This window comes from Salvelinus namaycush, chromosome 16 (genome assembly GCF_016432855.1).
Source record: "Salvelinus namaycush isolate Seneca chromosome 16, SaNama_1.0, whole genome shotgun sequence".
NCBI lineage: Eukaryota > Metazoa > Chordata > Actinopteri > Salmoniformes > Salmonidae > Salvelinus > Salvelinus namaycush.
Window position 1 is genome coordinate 14,380,872 of NC_052322.1, and position 22,560 is coordinate 14,403,431.

The 22,560-nt window shown below is 44.4% G+C and overlaps 1 protein-coding gene across 1 annotated transcript in view; it reads right to left on the reverse strand.

Annotated features, from left to right (window-relative positions):
• The window catches only part of LOC120061032 (low-density lipoprotein receptor-related protein 1-like), a 133,927-nt gene that overhangs the window by 75,953 nt on the left and 35,414 nt on the right, over positions 1-22,560 (reverse strand). The window contains exon 3 of the mRNA XM_039010526.1: positions 2,546-2,680. Coding sequence (XP_038866454.1) covers positions 2,546-2,680 — 135 coding nt within the window. The remainder of the gene's footprint in view (positions 1-2,545; positions 2,681-22,560) is intronic.

Sequence of the window (22,560 nt, forward strand, 5' to 3'; positions counted from 1 at the left end):
TCTGGACTCGGACACTGTCCACTCCAGAGTTTCATCTTGTACCAATACAGGGTGCTTTTGATGTGCGTTTGGGGTCGTTGTCCTACTGGAAGACCCACAGCCTTCAAACAGAGACAGTTTTTGGACACCGGGTTGAACATTGAACATTTCATCAGATCTTGCACAGAGTCAAGGCGTCCAGTCCCAAAGCAACGCATTATCCAACCTTCCACATACACACACACACTAGCGCGAGGGCACACATGCACAACCTAGACTGTTCACGCATACAGAAAAACACCAGCACTAATACTAACAGCATACAGGCTAATCTTTTGATTCCGTTAACTGCCACCAATAGCCTGCAACACTCTGATATTATCTTCACCAACAATCCAGGAATGAAAAGTGATAACAGGATGGGGCTAGTGGGTCATAAACCCATCTTTACAACACTGTACGGCCTAGTTCCTGACTAGCCAGATATACAGAGCAACATGACGCAACACAACCATAACGACAAGACAATAAACTAATTCTGGTCCCAGAATCGAGCATACAAATTAATATGATGACTTTTCAAAATCTCTTGCCTCAAGTAGGTTGCCGGTGCTTTCAATCGATTTTCCTTTCAAAATTACTGGAATTTATTATTGGTCCCAGGTCTGTTGGTGCCGTCTTGCCAATGACCATAAGAGCAAAAACAGATCAGGCTATAAAGAAGGGCGTGCATAAATCATGGAGGGTTTCCATTGTGGAATTGGGAGCAGAGAGGGACACTACCCTGACCCCATTCTCTTTCCCTGTCAATTAAACACTAGTGTGGAGATTATATGAGAGGCCTTGCCCACTTACTGGCCTCTTCTGTGTAGGTAGGTGTAGAGAGAGAGAGAGGTTCTTTAAACCTCGGAAGTTCTTTAAATCTTCAGAGATGTGTGTGTGAAAGCCTCAGCTGCCCAGTAACAGTAGGCAGGACAAAACCTGGCCATAACCCACATTTTAAACACCCTTCCACCACCCCTCAACCTCCCACACCCAGCTCCACCATATTACCCTGTCACTCAAATGTATTGTAAAATGTATTGTACTGCGATAACTTCCTCCCTTGCCTGCCTCCTACTCTGGCTCCCTCACTCCCCTTGTCAACAACTTCTGGATAATTCTTTGAACACAGCGAATGACAGAAGCGCGCTTTGACACATCGGCACCAGGCTAGGGTCCACTTGGATTGCGCAAGCCGGCAGTTTGTTCAAGCAAACACTGGGATGCTTGTGAAATGGTGAGGCTTTTCATGAAATTGGGAGGCTCACACACACACTCAAACAACGTCGCAGCAGAAAGTTCTGGCAACACACTGTCACTGGTGTGTGTGTGTGGTAGTCCATCCTCACGGGGACAGATGGACCGGCGTGCTCGACCGGGGACAGGCGCTGCGGGTCATGTCTCGATGACATCGGCAGAACGTTACGCAAGGCAGGGAATCTGTCCTTTAACCTACATCACACAAATGTCACTTCAACTCTGATCTCCCCCCCATTTCTGCTCAATGTGTTCCTGCTAGAATTCTAGTAAGCCGGATTATGAACACATAAAACTTAAGCAGAATTGTAAACACAAAACTAAAGCGGAAGTAATAAACACATTAAAAAAAAGAGGATTTATAAATGCATAAAACAAAAAGAATATTCCAAAGAAAAATAAAGAGGCCATATCTTTCTTGGTATAATATAGCTAGGACTGTGTGTACCTGTCAGTTCTAATGTGTACTGGTCTTTCCAGAGCCCGTCGGTGTTCTAGGACGTTGGTCCGCAGACCTGTTTGTTTGGCGTCAATATTTGTTGTTGGGGAACGCACCAAACCAACAAAAACATGTCCCAGTATAATAGAAACACCATGACATCAAAAATGTTTGACTAATATCACTCAATTTCAGCTTTATGAATCCTCTGTTCTCGTCCTTTATCTCTCCAGTACACCCCCCCCCCCCCCCCCCCCCAAACTGTAATCTCTTCTCTTTTCCAATAAACACCGTCTTCCTCCATCAGCTGCTTTAATGAGATGGCCTCCGTTATCACAATGGCTCCTCTTCTCTCTGGGGGAAAAAAGTCATTAATTTATCAAATCAGGCCCTAGAGGCCCTAAATCAGCCCAGGCTCTGAGGCCACTTCCCCGGCTCTGGCTGGCAGAGCGGAGCATTTATCCAGACAGTCAACCGGGCCGACAGAAAGGAGGAGAATCCCATCATCAAATCCAATCCCTGATATTAATTAGAGCCATAGAGAGGACATTATTGAGGCTTCTCATTGTGGAACCAGACAAAAAGATAAGAGCCACACAGAGGGGACATATTGGCTGTCTGAAATAGCCTCCTATTTCCTGGCCAAAAGTAATGCACTATATAGGGAATACGTTGTCATTTCGGACAGCTATTGAGTTCATAGTGTCGCATTGTGGAACCAGACAGAAAAGGAACACAGTCACTGGCTGCAACAGGATTGGCTGGCCCAGCGTTCTGTAGGAACTAGGAAGGACCCCAGAAAGCTGCGCGCATGTTTGTGTGTGTTACCTCGACAGTGTGGCCCCTCGTCCCAGCCGTCAGTGCAGTCAGGGCTCCCATCACACAGCCTGCTCATGTGGACACACACATCTGTCCCCAGACACTCAAACTCATTGGCCGGACACCGGGACACTCTGTGTGGACCTGCAACACAAAATGCACAGCAGACAGACACACACATTAATCCGAGATCAAAAAGTACCACAGGAACGAGTAAAAGTCGTAGGATGGCACCCTGCAAACACGACTACATTTACAAATATCAGCTTAACACATCCTCAAAACGAATCAGGGACTTTTAAAAATGTTTAAAAATGTGTTCAAAAGACGAGAACATCTTCAAAAAGGGTAAATCAGAGTGTCATTCAGCCAGTCGGCCTCAGCCAGACCGCTATAGAGAAGTGTTTAGTGTTAAATAGGTCCTGCCAGGCTGTAGCCTCACCATTCATTGGGCGTGCTGTGATAAGTAGTGGACTGACGGCAGTGTATTAGGCCGGCAGGGCAGGGGCATCTAGCGGTTTGCGTTTCCTTTGTCAAGACTTGGGCCACGAGCTGACCGTACAGAACAGCTCTGTATATTGCGATTAAACATCGTCGTGTTGCCACGGCGCTGAGAGGATCTTAGAGCTCCTAGCTAGGCTGCTGTTTTTTTGTTCTGCTCTTTAACATAAAATAAACATGTCAACGTACCTGTTCCCGCAGGCACACACGGTAAGTTAGAATTCAAAACCACATCCCTAACAACGAACGTCAAAAAAGAAACCGCTTGTTAGATGGGACCAAAGTTCTGTGTACAGGGAAACACACTGAATAAACAACTCAATTTCAGACAGGAACGCTTTGTCATGAAACGAAAACAGTGACAAAGGAATATTGTATATTACAGTCAACAATGGTAAAGAATACCAAGTGGTCTCTCTCTCTCTCTCTATCTCCCTCTCCAGAAGAAACTAGGATTTCTCATCTGTCTCTCTCTCTCTTTTTGCCTCCCTCTCAATTCAATGGGCTTTATTGGCATGGGAAACATGTTTACATTGCCAAAGCAAGTGAAATATATAAAACAAAAGTTAAATAAACAAAATGTACAGTAAACATTACACTCACAAACGTTCCAAAAGAATAAAGATATTTCAAATGTCATATTATGTCTATATACAGTGCTGTAATGATGCGCAAATAGTTAAAGTACAAAAAGGGAAAAAAAAAAATATGGGTTGTATTTACAATGGTGTTTGTGCTTCACTGGTTGCCCTTTTCTTGTGGCAACAGGTCACAAATCTTGCTGCTGTGATGGCACACTGGTATTTCAACCAATAGATATGGGAGTTTATCAAAATTGGATTTGTTTTTTCAAATTCTTGTGGATCTGTGTAATCTGAGGGAAATATGGGTCTCTAATATGGTCATACATTTGGCAGGAGGTCAGGAAGTGCAGCTCAGTTTCTACCTCCTTTTGTGGACAGTGTGCACATAGCCTGTCTTCTCTTGAGAGCCATGTCTGCCCACTGAGTCTGTACATAGTCAAAGATTTCCTTAATTTTGGGTCAGTCACAGTGGTCAGGTATTCTGCCACTGTGTACTCTCTTTTTAAAGCTAAATAGCATTCTAGTTTGCTCAGGTTTTTGTAAAATCTTTCCAATGTGTCAAGTAATTATCTTTTTGTTTTCTCATGATTTGTTTGGGTCTAATTGTGTTGCTGTTCTGGAGCTCTGTGGGGTCTGTTTGTGTTCGTGAACAGAGCCCCAGGACCAGCTTGCTTAGGCGGCTCTTCTCCAGGTTCATCTCTCGGTAGGTGATGTCTTTGTTAAGGAACGTTTGGGAATCGCTTCCTTTTGTTGTAAATTTTTGGGGGATTTTGATAATTAGCAGGTATCAGCCTAATTCTGCTCTGCATGCATTATTTGGTGTTTTACGTTGTACACTGACGATTTTTTTGCAGAATTCTGCATGCAGTCTCTCAATTTGGTGTTTGTCCCGTTTTGTCAAATTCTTGGTTGGTGAGCGGACCCCGGACCTCACAACCATAAAGGGCAATGGGTTCTATAACTAATTCAAGTATTTTTAGCCAGATCCTAATTGGTATGTCAAATTTTATATTCCTTTTGATGGCATAGAAGGCCCTTCTTGTCTTGTCTCTCAGACCGTTCACAGCTTTGTGGAAGTTACCTGTGGCGCTGATGTTTAGGCCGAGGTATGTATAGTTTGTGTGCTCTAGGGCAACGGTGTCTAGAGGGAATTTGTATTCGTGGTCCTGGCGACTGGACTTTTTTTGGAACACCATTATTTTTGTCTTACTGATATTTACTGTCAGGGCCCAGGTCTGACAGAATCTGTGCAGAAGATCTAGGTGCTGCTGTAGCCCCTCCTTGGTTGGGGACAGAAGCACCAGATCAGCAAACAGTAGACATTTGACTTCAGATTCTAATAGGGTGAGGCCGGGTGCTGCAGACTGTTCTATTGCCCTCGCCAATTCATTGATATACATGTTGAAGAGGGTGGGGCTTAAGCTGCATCCCTGTCTCACCCCCTGGCCCTGTGGAAAGAAATGTGTTTTTTGCCAATTTAACCACACACTTATTTGTGTACATGGATGTTATAATGTCGTACGCCCCCCCCCCATCACCCCTTTCCATCAATTTGTATAGCAGACTCTCATGCCAAATTGAGCCCAAATCTTTTTTGAAATCAACAAAGCATGAGAAGACTTGGCCTTTGTTTTGTTTTGTTTGTCAATTAGGGTGTGCAGGGTGAATACATGGTCTGTTGTATGGTAATTTGGGAAAAAAGCTGAGAATGATGTTAAGAGTTTTAAGTATAGCTAATTGGAATTTGTGGTCTGTATATGTTATCATTTCATTTAGCATATCATCAACCCCACAGGCCTTTTTGGGTTGGAGGGTTTGTATTTTGTCCTGTAGAGAGAGAGCGAATGACAGAGCGAGCGAGAGAGCGAGAGAAAGCCTTGCCTCCTGCGCAGGAGAAGAAGAAAACATTAGCTTTGGAGTGTCTTGCAAGGTTTGGATTTCATAAGAATAGTTCTGAAACTGTTATTTTCATTGAGGTGAGGTACAACCAGGTGTTTGAAGTTATAACAAAAACTAACATCATAGACTAGCCAAGCCTACTGCAGAGAGAAAGACCTGCATGGGGTAAAGTAGTATTATACACTGTGTCTCCAAGGTAAACTCATTCTGAAGTCACAACGCAATAACAGATGCCCTCTAAACAGATTGTCTGTCATAGACAGTGGATAAAACACGCTACAAGTGCCCGAGGACATCACTAGTAGCCAGTTTGAAATGCATCCTTTTCCATTTACGAGCCTTTACGACATTCATGGAGAGTTCTCAGTCTATCATAGCTACAGCCACCACAGAAGGTAGTCACATTTCACAGTCACTGTGCCTCCACCACAGAAGGTAGTCACATTTCACAGTCACTGTGCCTCCACCACAGAAGGTAGTCACATTTCACAGTCACTGTGCCTCCACCACAGAAGGTAGTCACATTTCACAGTCACTGTGCCTCCACCACAGAAACGTCTACGTAGACGCCGCTCTACTTCAGCGTAGTACTACAGCTGGCTCAGCACCAGTGCCGCAGGTACCAGAGCCTTTAGATAGAATGAAATACCTCAATAGTATTTGAATGTAGACGCAGTTCTACCACAGTAATGCACCGGGCTCAGCAAGTAGTCTTAGTTAGACATAATAAAATAGCTCAATATAAATCTCTGCAAGTAGATCAGCCACTGCAGGGGACACTGCCTCATACCCAGACTTCCCACCACCTTGTCCTCTCAAAGCTCCTGCTTTACATTCAATCAACTCTGAGCCTAGCCATTTCACAATAGACTGCAGGATATGGAATAAACTAGCTAGCCCACAGAATGGATCTGTTTGGCAACACTCCAAACCCGGTGCAGGACACGCTGTTGATTTACTGTTGTCCCAAGCAGTTGTCCATTGCAATCAAATGGCCTAGGAAAAACTAGATATAGCGGGTAATAAGAATGTCAGAACCCTCTCTAAGCCCGAAAGGTCTGCGTAAGACCTAAGAGTTGCCGGAGGAAAGTAAACAGAAAGGAAAATGAGGAATTTAATAGCAGGGAGCAGGACACAAGACAACCATACCGGATTACACAGTGACTTTAAGATGAGGATAATAAACGGTGGCCTCTGGCCTGTCTGTTACAGTCTGGGAAGTTGTTGGCCGTCTATTGAGTGACACAGAACAACTCCCGCACCACACAGGCAACGCCTGCCTAGTCACTTCCTCCTTGATCTGTCAGTGGCACCGGTCAGCACATTGCTGTGCAGCAGTGTCAAAGGGAGACTGATCGAGAGCTTCCGGCCTTGCCTTCCGCCACCTCGGGCTCTAGAAAAACACAATTCTGGTTCGAAGCCAAGACAAGCATTTCTTACAACATTCTCGCCATGAAAAATGGCTATATTCCTTATAACAATCCGGTATCAATTAACATAATGTGATCCCTGCGACTATTTTCTCTCTGAATGTTGATTGGCTCATGCTTCCTAATGAACAACAGTTACAGATTAGAAAGTACTGAAAATACAACATTAGACAGGGGAGTGCAGTGTGATCACTGCACAATACACATGGTTTAATTCACAATCCATTTCTGTAACTAATTACTCTCCATTCCATTTCAATAGCATAAAGTTGTGCGCGTGCGTGTGCGGGGCAGCCTGATCTTTGGAGAAAGACAAAGAGGGGCGAGTCAGAACAAGGTATGGAGCGTATTGGAGCAGTATGGAGGGTTCGCGTACGGAGAGCTACTGAGATAAATTACATCTCCAATACACATGACTGTTCCCAATGAGGGATAATTACAGCAATCTAATGAACTCCCTCATCACCTAATGGTGATGATACTAAATGGAAGGGGAGGGAATCCTCACTGTTTCTTTAGGGATGTTAATGACTATGGTCTATAGATCTAGTCTACAGTGATGATATCGGTTTCATACCATGTATTTCTTTGTTCCAGATTCATATGGGATTCAGGTGTGAGATGAGACAAGGGGAAATTATACCTTCCCCCTAACCACCTCAGACTCTTTCACCTCCTTCTGTCACCTCAACCAACCCCTACTACACAACCCTACCCCTCGCCCCCCTTCCCCGGCCAGTGTGGTTACATAAAGACCATAAATTGTGATCCCCTGTCGCGCTTTTGTCCTTAGTATAAAGGCCTGGGTTTATTCCCGTCCTACAGGGGTCCGTGGCTCCACTGCCAGGCCTCTGACTCCCATTCAGACTGCTGTCAACTGTAATGAACATGTACCTCAGGCAGGGTCAAAGGCTTGGCTAGTGACTACACTGGAATCAGAGGCAACGTCCCAAATAGCACCCTACTCCCTATATAAAAAGACACTACATTTGACTGAAGTAGTGCACTATAAAAAGGAAATATGGTGCCATTTGAAACGCATTAACAGTGTACCGTACAGTAACTACTCAGTACAAACATATGCGGGGTCTGCCCTGTCTGACCCTACAGTACCAGAGCTATAAACACAGCTCTCGTAGAGAGCTTACACACCGAGGACACTTTCCTACCGGAACAAATTAAATCATCAGTGGTGCCAAATCCAGACATATGGAGGTGACATTTAACTAATACGTCCAGTGATCAAATGTCAGAGAGGGCATAGGCTCCTGCAAAACACTGTTATAACTCTTCCGACAAAGTGATTGTCTGAGATGGGGCTTACATGAACATAGTATTTTCTACACAACATCCAATTCCATAAACTCTCTCCCAGACTCCCACCTCGTCTGAATTAATAAATAGCAGAACAGCATTTTATAAATGTTTCATATCTCCAGAGGTTGTTATAAAAAGGCAGGATATCATGAGGATATCTCCACGAACATAATGTCAGACTTCTCTTTACAACTTCAGATACAACAAAACAGTCCCTTTGAATATCTCCTAAAATAGCATTGGGGGTGAGTGGTGAGACAGCCAGGAAAAGGGAACAGAGGATGACTAACATGTCTGAAAGGTAAGAAAAAAAAAAAAAAACCACAGCGGCAATTACACAAGAGGAAAGACTGGAGAAATTAGATTTGAGGACGAGAGAACAGAGGCTTGCTTGCTATGTCTAGATAGTCAGCATGGGTGTAGAGTGGAGAGAGAGATAGAGAGGCGAGGCGGAGGGAGAAGTGGTGGGGGGGGGGGGGGGAGAATGTGTGTGTGTGTTAAAAGATAGCACCAGAAGAGACAGAGGGAAGACAGAAGCGCTGCCTGTCTGGCGTGAGAAAGCCCTGTATTCTCTGGCTACTGACAGGCCTTGGAGGGTGAAGAGGGCTCCGAAGCACCGGTCTGAAGGATTTACAGGGCTTTGCTCCTTCCTCTGTGGAAGTCTGTGTGCGTGTGCGCGTGTGTGTCTGGAAGCGTCTGCACCTGCTGCCCCTCCAACCTCTACAGCAGCCACTGTTAATGGGACAATGAGCACGCACACACACGATGGGCAACTGGAGACCCTCCCCCTGCCTCGAACTGTACAAGACCATTTCTCTCTAAAGGGATTATTTTAGCTTTAGAATGCAAACCCACTTCCTGAATGCTGAATACTAGGCCGCGTCCCAAATCTCACCATATCCCCCATATAGTGCACTACTTTTCACCAGAGCCCTATGGGTCCTGGTCAAAAGTAGTGCACTAAATAGGGACCAGGGTGTCAATTGGGACATAACACTAATCTGGTAATTTTCTGTTGTATAAAAGACCCTTTCCCCCTTGGATAAGCCATTCCCTGACACTCCTTTAGTTCACAGACATTTCCTCCACTGGTTCCTCCATCCCTCCACCGTTTCTCCCCACCACCCCTACATCCCCACCACTCCCACATCCCCCACATCTCAGTCCTGTGTGGCTCAGCTGAATGTGGGTTCCGATCCCATGGGGGACCAGTACAAACAAAATATGAAAATGTATGCACTCACTACTGTAAGTCGCTCTGGATAAGAGCATCTGCTAAATGACTAAAATGTCCACCATTCACTCCACCCCTCTGCAGTCTGCTCTTTCCCTCTTCCCAGGGGGAAGAGTCAGCCGATGCATGACAGACAGACGGCTCAGACAAACGGGGGCCACACACAGACAAACACACACACAGCCTCCAGCCGGGGCTCAAGGGCACAAGATGTACAGATAACCTTGGTGTGGCCTTGCCGCCTGGGGCCTGGCTAGCTCGGGAAGCTGCAGGGAGCAGATAACTCAATCACCCAGCTCTCCTCGGAAGCTTCAGGCTACAGCATCCTAACCATCCACCTCCAATGGGGCACTGAGATTGTGTGTGTGTGTGTGTGTGTGACTGTAATAATACCACAGCGTGGACACATCACTCCTCTCTGAGCATCTTTATTCTGTACAGGCACGGACCCATCAGCTGTCGTTGTCAATATTACATTCCATCTGTCCAGGCTGTCATTCCATAGGACTGGACCATAGTGTGTCCCCTGATGCTAAACTAGAACAATTACGTAGAGATATAAGCAGAGTTGGAGCTTTCGAGGGGGTCAGCTAGGTGACTTTAGGGAGGCAGTGGTTGTCTTGGAGCATGGTGCCCCCATAGGGACAAGGAAGGGGTTGGTATACCAGAGGGCAAGAGTGCCTCAATAGAACTATAGGGAGTGGCTGGAAGTTAACAAGTGCTAATTGACCATAGTTTTAAAGCTCATTTTCTCCCACTGACTCAATAGAAGCTGTTAACATACCTTCTGAATACAAAGGCAAAGCAATTTACATGATTCAAACGCATCTCGGCCAGCCCATCTTGGACATTAGCATGCTAAATGGAGAAGAGGGGAGGGAGAAAGTTGAACACAGAATTGCGGGGAAGGGTAGTAAATCGTTGCATAAAGTGGCTTAGGTTGGATCAATCAATCGAGAGGGAGAGAGAGAGAGAGGGGGGTTTTCATCTAAAGAAGAGAGAGTGCTTACTTACTACGGAGGCCCGTTCAAACATCTGGTCCCAGTTGCTGCATTTCTGAACCAAACCACAATGAACGTGGCTCTGGCATCGCATCACAAGCACCTAATTGCACACAGACTCACAGCCGTTTTTTCTTCCGAGTACTTCGCAGAGATCTCAAAACTAGCTGGAACCACCATTATGACGCAGCAACTTGCATTGTAAGTTGAATGTCCGCAGTAGGGTTTATACCTGCAGTATGTACCTCACGAACATTGGCAGAAATACATTTGAACAGCGTGTTTGGTTCCTTGTATAAAACGCTTACAAAAAAGATGCATCAGTCCTCAATTAGGAGTCAGTTGGATTTCATTCATGCAAAAATACTTTTGTAAGCGTTTGGCCCAGTCGCTTACTTCAGAAAATAACAGAATCGAGCTCTGGTCCTGTAAAATGTCCTAACCTCAGAGTCCATTACACTACAGTATAAACCATTATCCACACAGCAAAGAAATTGGACAAAAAGCAAGGAAATAAATACATTGGGAATTGCATAAGTGGGTATATGCTGACGGTGCTCTATAGCCAAACAGTATACATTGCATCGAGAGAGAGACAGAAGGGCACAATGTAGTTTCACCCAATGAATTTGTGTTTGGTTTTTGATACTTCGCCTACCTGAAATAGATTCACTTCTTCTCTCAAAACACAAAGACATGCACTCAAAAACACACCCACCTTCCTACCCCACTTCTTCAACCCTGTGTGTTTTAAGAGTGCATAAAGTATGTGGATCCCTGGTTGATGCTTTGGTTTTGCTCTTCCCGTTCCTGTCTTCCTGTACTGTGCCATTAGAGGGGATTCCTGAGGTAAGACAGCCCCGTTATGTAATGATCTGCTACAGACTTCAAGGAGAAGACAACTTGTACGCCCCCAGACACACAATCTCCTCATCACAACACATTCACTTACCGTACATTAGCTGAATAACACACAGTTTAAATCACTTTTTAGACAAAAAAAAAACGCCTTTAGAATCACAAAAGGAAGAATACAGCGAGGAACATGACTCATTGTAGTTCAATCCTGGTATCACTGTGGGCCACTTCCTGAGCCCTGGCTGAGCTTAAGGACACTTGAGGCGAAGTCTTATGTTTCTAAACAATAGGAAGCATGCAGTGTTGCACTGCATGGAGGGAGCCCACAGAGAGGGGTTTATAGGATCACACCTGGAGACACAGGCCTGTACACGCAACAGGCTGATGGTTGTCTGGGAGCATTGACACTCTGGGAGGGAGGAGGGGAGAAGGAAAGCGCGAGAGAAAGAGACCGAGACGGAGGGAGAAAGAGAGGGAGACAAAGAAGGGAAAAAAAGAGGGATACAGAGACGGAGAGAGAAAGATAGGGGGGATCCTGACTACGGGCCCTGTACCTGGCAACCCGCCAACTTCCTGGCCTCCACCCTCCTAAAAACGGCCCACAGGCCCCAGACCATCTAGGTGACCGCTGACCCCCCACTCCTCCTAACAAGGCTATAAGAGAGAACGCTCTACAGTGACTCCCGGCATCAACAACCATCACCACTACTGTATGCCAGAGCCCCATGTTAACTTACAACCTCTCGTTCCTGCCTCACTAGATCTGTCTGCGTCAGATCTGGGTTTAGATGGTATTTGTTTTGCTACAAAACATTTTAACTGTGCTTGATTGAGCTTACCCGGCACAATGGAACCAACAGAATAGTCCCAAATGTGTAAAGACCGCCCATCTGGTGAACAGACAGGCTCAATCAAACACTCAAAAATTATTTGAAAGAAAGCAAATACTATTTGAACCGATGTCTGTCTGAGTCTGTCTTTAACCCCCTCAGGATGATTACAGTGTAGGTAAATGGGGCTGCGTAATGACAGTGCAATAACGGCAATTACAACCCCAGACAGACAGATGGAGTGAGACAGACAGAATAGCAGTGGAGCACTGCTGTCTTCCTGCAGGTTTAGTTCCTGGGCAGGTTCCCAGGGTTGTGGATCAAAGCACAATGATCGTCACCAGACGAACCCACACGCTTTCCGTTAAAAAATCCCCCTCCGCCTGCTATTAAGATGGCCTGCAGGTGAATTTATGGTGATGGTTTTGCTGCAAGGACTATCATTTGGATTACTAGTGGTGGTATTTAAATCTGAAACACGGCGCACTGGTGCTTGGAGTTAAATACACAACCACTACGACTGTGATATGTGGTTGTCCCGCCTAGCTATCTTCAAATGAATGCACTAACTGGCAGTCGCCCTGGATAAGAGCGTCTGCTAAATGATTCAAAAATGTTAAGTCCATGATGGTTTTAGTTAACTGGTCGTTGTGTAGGGGTTAGTGGGTGTAATGTTCAGCATGAGAGCTTGGATTCATATAGCCTGGTCCCAGATCTGTTTGTGCTGTATAGCCAACTCCTATATGACAATGACTACAGACAACAAACAGATGTGGGGTCCAGGCTATTGGCTTTGTGTTACTCAAGAGAGAGAGAGAGAGAGGAGAGAGAAGAGAGGAGAGAGGAGAGAGAGGAGAGAGAAGAGAGGAGAGAGAGGAGAGAGAGGAGGTAGAGGGCAGGGGGTTCCTTGTTGCTTTATTTCTGTTCTTTCACAGTGAGTGGAGAGGCATTTTCCTGATGATATATTGACCTTCTTAAAGAAATAAGCAAGGCCCATGGCTGCCAGCTTCGCCTGCTCAGTCACAGCGTCTGATTTACTGTACAGAGTACAGCACCAGGGTGATCCGGCAGAGAGCGAGATTGAACGACAGCCAGACGACAGGAGATAGGCAGGGAGGGAAAGAGAGAGGGGAGGGGGGGGGGGGGTGGAGGGAGAGAGAGAAAGAAGGGGGAGATTGATCAGATGCCATCATTCTTCTATGGATAGAAATATAGAACAGCAACAACAGGGGGGAGAGGGAGGGGGAGAGAGATAGATAGATACTAAAAGGGACGGGGAGAGAGGGAAAGAAAATAAAGAGAGAGAAAAAAGAGAGAGCGATCAGACACCATAATTCTTCTATGGATAGAAAGATAAAACAACAAAAAGGGAGAGAGAGAGAAATAAGAAAAAAGGAACAAGAGAAAAATTGAGAAAGAGACATGTGTGTGAATTGAAAATACCTTGGGACACAATCTGCTAGTTAGTAATTAACTGGAACTGGTTATAATGCTGTAATTACAGTACTCTGATTCCCGACAACACACCCACTTGATTGTACTTTGGTCACGGGGGAGGCATGTCAAAACGAAACTATTGGGAAAGAGCAGGGAGTTGTATTTACACCCCCTGACGTTTGAACTAAAAGCTCTGTGTAGAAAGCCAGATCTCTGTAAAGAGAATGAGTGTCTGAGTGTGTTCGTAGAGAACTATTACCAGACCGAGTTAAACCTTTGGATTCTGTAGGCAACTAAACTTTCCACTTTTGAAACAAAACAACGAATGCCTTGAACTCCTTAAATACATAGGTTTGTTTACCCCCCCCATCACCTTTACGGTGTGAGTCCAGTATGGACACCCTAGAGCTATGCCCCCACAGAGCAACAGTCACTAGACAGGAGGTTGGTGCCATCATGCCCGATCCCTGCCACTCATTGTCATGTTTGGCTTGACAACCACACCGATGGAGTAGAGCACAAACAGATCTGGGACCAGGCTAACCAGTCATTCCTGGGTTGATACTCTGTGTATTTTACTCCTTGTGTTATTATTTTTTTTTAACTCTGCATCGTAGGGAAGAGCTCGTGAGCAAGCATTTCACGGTAAATTCTACACCTGTCGTATTCGGCGCATGTGACAAACACAATTTGATTTGAGTTATCTGTAGGCCGTCATTGTAAATAAGAATTTGTTCTTAACTGACATGCCTAGTTAAATAAAAGGTTAATTATTATTAAATTTTTTATTTGTCCTGTTCTATTGCCGTTCTGGCATCTCTACTGCGGTTTTATTTTCCTGGAAAAGGCAACAACAGAAGTCAACAGAGAACGTCCAACCTGTCTAAGAGAGAGAAATCTACACAAACTGCTGAGTTGATGATATGCGGTTATATCTGTCCTGCTCTTCAGCCTAGTATGGGATTCTGGACATCCCACTGACTGCCTCCACAGAGCCTAGTCACTCCTGGGTTGATATGTGGTTGATATGTGGTAATATCGGTCCTGTTTTGGGGCTCTGGGCCAGACCCTCAGTTACTCATCTCCATATGGTGTTGGAGTGTTTATCGAGAGAGAGAGAGAGAGAGGCCTCATTGTTTACAGCCTGTTAGGCCGAGTGGCTCTCATGCTGTTGGCTTTAAAGTAGGGAAGACGGAAAGAACAGCCAAGGCTGACCTGAACACTGCTGTAGTACTCGTACCTGGGTTCAAACAGGATTTGAAAGATCGCACATACTTAATGCCCACTTGAAGAGTGAAATGAATAGTAAAAGACCTTAAACTCCTGAAAGACTGAACTGCGCACCCCCCCCCCCCCCCCATCAGTTAGGCTACAAAGCAATTGGATGTAAGTGAAATGTCCATACCACTTATGTAATTTGTTCACATAGACAATGCAGTGTTTCATCTGACTGAAGAGGACTGTGTGGCGAGCAATGTTTCAGCCACCGGCAGCCCATCAAGATCAGTTCAGGTCAATTAAGCCTATCACACAGTCACTACTGTTTCTTCAGCCTCTGTTAAACTGAAGAAACTCCAGCACACCGGTGATCTTGATGTCTGCAGATTTAAAAATGGAGCTGTATGCCAACGTTTCTATTGAAATCTGGCTCTGATCTAGCGTTTGAAATGACCATCAACGTAATAAGTCTCTGAAGGGTCACACTTTATTTGGATAGTCCTGATAGTATGACCATCCGTAGAGCATGTACAGATGGATTATCAACAAACTAGCTGTCGATAAGCACCCGCTTCCTAAAGTTACGGTTACGTTCAGGGTTTAAAATAAGCGTATAAGCGTTAAGGTTAATTTCCGGGATAGCGTTAGTAGCATCAGCTGTCAGAGCAGCTTACCGATCACTGCACCTGTACACAGCCCATCTGTAAATAGCCCACCCAACTACCTCATCCCCATATTGTTTTTTTTGTTGCTCTTTTGCACCCTAGTATCTCTACTTGCACATCTATCACTCCATTGTTAATGCTAAATTGTAATTATATCTCCACTATGGCCTATTTATTGCCTTAACTGCCTAATCTTTCTACATTTGCACACACTGTACATAGATATTTCTATTGTGTTATTGACTGTACGTCTGTTTATCCCATGTGTAACTCTGTTGTTTGTGTCACACTGCTTTGCTTTATCTTGGCCAGGTCGCAGTTGTAAATGAGAACTTGTTCTCAAGCAGCCTACCTGGTTAAATAAAGGTGAAATATATATTTTTTAAAGTAGATAGTTGAAACATTACTGATCTACAGATGGACTACAGATGGACTATCCAAATAATGTGTCACTCTCGGAAGCTCTACATCAAAAGAGATTTACTGTGCCTTGAGGAATCAGCCATTGTAGGTATTTTGGCACAGGATTTAATTCCATGTTTTTTCCCCAATAACTCAGTGAAAGTCAGAGGTAACATTAGCTTCATGTGCAAGCTGACCTTTCTTGAGTAGACTCATCCATTAAAGAGGAGTCAGAGTGTTAGCTTGGCATGAGGGATGACGGAGAGGAGAGTGAAGGGGGTTGGAGACTAGACTGTCTAGTGTGTGTGTGTGTGTTTAGACTAGAGGAGAACCGGGACGGAGGAGTGTTAGTCAGGCTACACGTTATTAAAGACCCTGTTAGCTCTGGAGGAGGAGGAGGAATGGAGAGACCTGCTGCTTTTCTTTTACACCCTTTTCCATTTAGGGGGTGAAATCAGACCTGGGTTCAACTAGTATGTGTTTCCTTTCAAACACTAGATGGAACTATTCCATATTATTTTAGGATTATTCCATTGGTCCCATTGCTCCAGCCAAGCTCAATCATGTGCAGCTTGACCAATGGGAGAGAGAAAGAGGAAGGAAGTGGAGGAGTATTTTGTACTATTGAACTGTGACTCTTTCTAGTCTATCTCCAGACAATACATTTTAACTCAGACTGAGGAAACAAACATTTGTATAAAAAAAAAGAAAGTTAGTCTGGGCTGGGTGTCCAATGTACTCATTGAACTGGCAGATTTGGCAATCTAGAGGGGGATATAGGATACAGCTTGTATCCAGATTAGCTTGCACTGTCTCGCCAACTTTAATGGCCATTGTCACGCCAATGACCACAGGAGTTGGCAAGACAGCACAAACACATCTGGAACTAGGCTAGGATAGGCTACAAGAGAATTTGACAGAACTTGTTGACCTATCCATGGATGGGAGACGCATTCAAGCTCAGAAACATTGATATGCAGCAATATAAAAGTTCCCTTTCTCAATTTCAACACCAACATTAATGTTTTATTTATCTATTAATGCAACAGAAAATATTTATTGCACTAAGCCATATCATACATTTGGGATCCAAAAGGCCCATCTGTGAGTACTTAAGTGTTTTTCTCCAGCAATAACAAACGACATCATTCTGGGTGTCAGCCACTTGTAGGGCCCTATAAAATCTGCATTGCGCAGAGAATGCGGACAGAATCACAGAATCCAGACATTAAAACCGAATTCAACAATATTCAAACATTTATTGAACTTCATAACAACTAAATATATTTCACTTATTAGAAAATGCATTACTTGCCCAAGTTAATAATAAGACATGAACAAAATGCATCAGTGACTCATGTTTTCCTGTAAGGTTCTGAAACGGCACAGGAATTCCCCTGTCTGTGTGTTTTTTGTATTTCACCTTTATTTAACCAGGTAGGCTGGTTGAGAACAAGTTCTCATGTACAACTGTGACCTGGCCAAGATAAAGCAAAGCAGTGCGACACAGTTACACATGTAATAAAGAAGCGTACAGTCAACAACACTATAGAAAAAAAAGAAAATCTATATACAGTGTGTGCAAATGCCGTGAGGAGGTAAGGCCATAGTAGCGAAGTAATTACAATTTAGCAAATTAACACTGGAGTGATAGATGAGCAGATGATGATGTGCAAGTAGAAATTCTGGTGTGCAAAAGAAGAGAAAAGTAAATAAAAACAATATGGGGATGAGGTAGGTAGATTGGGTGGGCTATTTACAGATGGGCTATGTACAGCTGCAGCGATCGGTTAGCTGCTCAGATAGCTGATGTTTAAAATTAGTGAGGGAAAGTCTCCAGCTTCAGCGATTTTTGCAATTTGTTCCAGTCATTGGCAGCAGAGAACTGGAAGGAAAGGCGGCCAAAGGAAGTGTTGGCTTTGGGGATGACCAGTGAGATATACCTGCTGGAGCAAGTGCTACGGGTGGGTGTTGTTATCGTGACCAGTGAGCTGAGATAAGGTGGAGCTTTACCTAGCATAGACTTATAGATGACCTAGAGCCAGTAGGTCTGGCGACGAAAATGTAGCAAGGGCCAGCTGACTAGAGCATACAGGTTGCAGTGGTGGGTGGTATAAGGGGCTTTAGTGACAAAACGGATGGCACTGTGATAGACTGCATCCAGTTTGCTGAGTAGAGTATTGGAAGCTATTTTGTAAATGACATCGCCGAAGTCGAGGATAGTCAGTTTTACGAGGGTATGTTTGGCGGCGTGAGTGAAGGAGGCTTTGTTGCGAAATAAGGAGCCGATTCTAGATTTAATTTTGAATTGGAGATGTTTAAAAAAAAATATTATATATATATATTTTTTTTATAATATATTTTTTAAATTATTATAATAGATATTTTTTTTACCCCCTTTTTCTCCCCAATTTCGTGGTATCCAATTGTTAGTAGTTACTATCTTGTCTCAGAGACGAAGGTCGAAAGCCAACACAACCCAACCGCACTGCTTCTTAACACAGCGCACATCCAACCCGGAAGCCAGCAGCACCAATGTGTCGGAGGAAACACTGTGCACCTGGTGACCTTGGTTTGCGTGCACTGCGCCCGGCCTGCCACAGGAGCCGCTGGTGCGCGATGAGACAAGGGTATCCCTACCGGCCAAACCCTTCCTAACCCAGACGACGCTAGACCAATTGTGCGTCGCCCCACGGACCTCCCGGTCTCGGCCGGCTGCGACAGAGCCTGGGCGCAAACCCAGAGTCTCTGGTGGCAAAGCTAGCGCTGCGATGCAGTGCCCCAGACCACTGCGCCACCCGGGAGGCCCCGAATTGGAGATGTTTAATATGAGTCTGGAAGGAGAGTTCACAGTCTAGCCAGACACCTAGGTATTTGTAGTTGTCCACATATTCTAAGTCAGAACCGTCCAGAGTAGTGATGCTAGTTGGGCGGGCGGGTGCGGGCAGCGAAAGGTTGAAAAAGCAAGCATTTGGTTTTACTAACGTTTAAGAGCAGTTGGAGGCCACGGAAGGAGTGTTGTATGGCCTTTAAGCTCATTTGGAGGTTAGTTAACACAGTGTCCAAAGAAGGGCCAGATGTATACAGAATGGTGTCGTCTGCGTAGAGGTGGATCAGGGAATCACCGCAGCAAGAGGGACATCGTTGATATATACAGAGAAAAGAGTCGGCCCGAGAATTGAACCCTGTGGTACCCCCATAGAGACTGCCAGAGGACCGGACAACATGCGCTCCGATTTGACACACTGAACTCTGTCTGCAAAGTAGTTGGTGAACCAGACGAGGCAATCATTTGAGAAACCAAGGCTGTTGAGTCTGCCGATAAGGATACGGTGATTGACAGAGTCGAAAGCCTTGGCCAGATTGATGAAGACGGCTGCACAGTACTGTCTTTTATCGATGGCGGTTATGATATCATTTAGTACCTTGAGCGAGGCTGAGGTGCACCTGTGACCAGCTCGGAAACCGGATTGCACAGCGGAGAAGGTACGGTGGGATTCGAAATGGTCAGTGATCTGTTTATTAACTTGGCTTTCAAAGACTTTAGAAAGGCAGGGCAGGATGGATATAGGTCTATAACAGTTTGGGTCTAGAGTGTCACCCCCTTTGAAGAGTGCAGCTTTCCAAACTTTAGGGATCTCAGACGATACGAAAGAGGTTGAACAGACTGGTAATAGGGGTTGCAACAATGGCGGCGGATAATTTTAGAAAGAGCTGTGGTGCACACGTATGTCTACACTTTGTGTAGGGGTTAGCAATGACGCTAACAATAACCTTCTTCTGGTATACATGGAAAGGCTTTCCCAACCTTCTTAAATAAATGTTAACTGCAAAGTAGACTCCATCGCATAATGATATCATGATTATTTCCATCAATCCAATGGCCGTTTGTTTTGCAAACACAGCAATCACGAGTCATATGAGCGCTACAGAAACGTCGCTAACCAGTCTCTGGCTGGTGCACACCTGCATTAAAGCTATAATATTTCACTTTTTGGGCAACCCGATCAAATGTACATAGAAATGTGAGTTCTAGATCAGACATTTTCATTGAAAGCAAGTCTAAGAAGTAGGATATATTCTATTTCTTTGTTTCCAGTTCATTTCACAGCAGTTTCGATGGTACAATGATTCTCTTCACTCAGAGCTTTTTTTGTCACAAACTGAAATTAGGCAAACAATTAGAATTATTGCAACCGGAAATTGGCGGCGCGATTTCTGCATATTCCACCTTTAAAGGGTAACTACACCCAAAAATCCCAGACATCAAAAGTGGTCTACTGATGTGGTTTGAGTATTGTTGTGGACTTAGAACATCCAATTTCCTTGTAAAAATAAATAAATAAAATAAAAGTAATAAAAACATTTAAAAGATAAATAAAATAAAAACGAAAAACAATTTTTGGGGGAAAAGCAGAATATTGGAAAAAACATAAGAGAAAATAGATTTTGGGGAAAAACTAAACGTAATCAGGTAAAAAATTTAACAGATCTGATGAGTCGTCGCCCTATGACAGACAGACTGCTGGGAGAGACACGTCGCAATTAGTCGCCATTATAAACTCCTCCATACCATACACTCACACCCATACATAGTGAGAGGGTGTCTGGGTGCAGAAACCCAGAGGGTGGCTGTCAGATGTGACTGTCTTGCCTGGCACCAGCCTCTCAGAGAGACCACACAGATGAGATGAGGCCGAGTCTAGACATGAGCAGACATCCCTCTGAACAGCCAGACTAAACAACCGGACGTCATTAGAGAGAGCTATTAACTCACTAGACTATAACTGCCCAACCGGGCCAGACTGGGCAGTCGGACAGGGCAGTCTCTACACTGGTGTCCTTCAGACAAACAGAGGAGGGCAGAACCTGACCCAATGTTACACTGGCTGAACAAGGCTTCATCTCTTTACTGTACTAATTAAATGGTGACGTGAGCGCAAAGAAATGGCCACCATGGTTTGTACAGTATATCATCTGTGGATGAGCTGAATGGGAAGGAAGGTCAGTGATGCTAAAAAGCAAATCGTAACATCTAAGCGCAATGTCCTGCACGCTACAGCAGTACTGAGGGCACCTCCACAGAGAGATGGTCCTACAGAAGCTTTCAAGAAGAAGTTAAACATAAGTGACTGGGGGGGCTTGCCCTGTTGGCTGTAGAGCAGCATTTCTTAAAGTATGGACCTGTTAATGGTGGGTTGCGACGGAAATGTATAATTATTTCATTAATTACTGGAATTGATTTGGCCAAGTGCTCTCTGCTTAGCAGCGGTCTCTGCTCTAGTTTGGCAGCTGCGCGAGTGGGAGAGGTAGCGGGAGATGCCCGTGTGCTTCGCGGTTTACCGGATATTTTTTCTGCCGTTTTCTTGAGGATCACTCCGCGACACACATGCTGAACTGGACTCATGCTAGCCACAAGTTCTGACTGAGCGCAATCGTCTTGAAACGCAAATACAGCGACAACTTTTTGTCTCTTTCATACAAACTTTGAGAAATAACAAGGAGCACCCACAATGCGTTTTGAGTGGGGAAATGCTTAGTAATGAGTCTCTCGAAACGAACAAATTAATAAAACGACACGTCCTGACCAAACATCCAGGCACTACTGTACATGACGGTAAACCCAGGGAGTCATTTCAGAACATGGTAGAATGCTCCAGGAAACATTGCTCGCTTCGAAATTGTAAAAGTCAACTAACAAGGCATTGTTGTCATTTTATAACAAGTGATGATAAGCAGCAATAAGGAAGTACTCTCTCTCATAGTAGAAGATGCGAGTTTCTCTTTCAAACAATCCCCTGGCCTTTTAACATTACACAGCTAATAGCTAACGTTAGCCAAAGCAAGCTAACTAGCTACAGATAGTGCAACCCTCAGAAGCAGTACAGATGAAGATGAAAAATGATCAGGCCTACCATACATGTTACTGTAGAAATGATTGTTGAAAACAAGTCTAGGTTGGAACTGTTGCTGTTACAAGTAATCATTTTTATTCTGAACTGGAATAAACTGATTGAAGCAAGATGCTTTTTGAGAGAAACACTCACACAGTTCTGGGTTGCTAATCTGCAGCAGGAAGCGGTCTCCTGCCTGACTGAGAAAGCAGTAAGATGTTCTGATCCAGTTTGGCACCACATACCTATGCGAGTCAGGGTTCTCAAGTACAGAAACAGTGTCAATGCTGAGTATGACCTCAGTGTTGGACTGTCAAAAACGGAGCTCAGAATAGACATGCTTGTTGAAAACTTCAACCAGCCACACACCTCTCATTAGGACTGTGTGTATGTGTGTGTTTTCTGAACTACATCTGTGTGATGTGATCAGTTTATTCCAGTTCAGAATTTTTTTAAATATGTATTTTAACAACAGTTCCAACCTAGACTATCAACAATAATTTCTACAGTAGGCCTGATATTTTTTTTATGTATACTGTTACTTAGGGTTGCACGATCAAAAAGCCTGTGTTTGTGTTCTGTTCTACATCTGTGCGATGTGATCAATCCGTTTATTCCAGTTCAGAATGAAATTATTTAATTGTATTTTAACCTCAACAGTTCCAACCAAGACAGATATGCAAGAGTGTTTTTAACAGGGAAAATGAAACAGAATATATTTATGGGTATTTCATTGTTATTTGAGGGGGGGGGG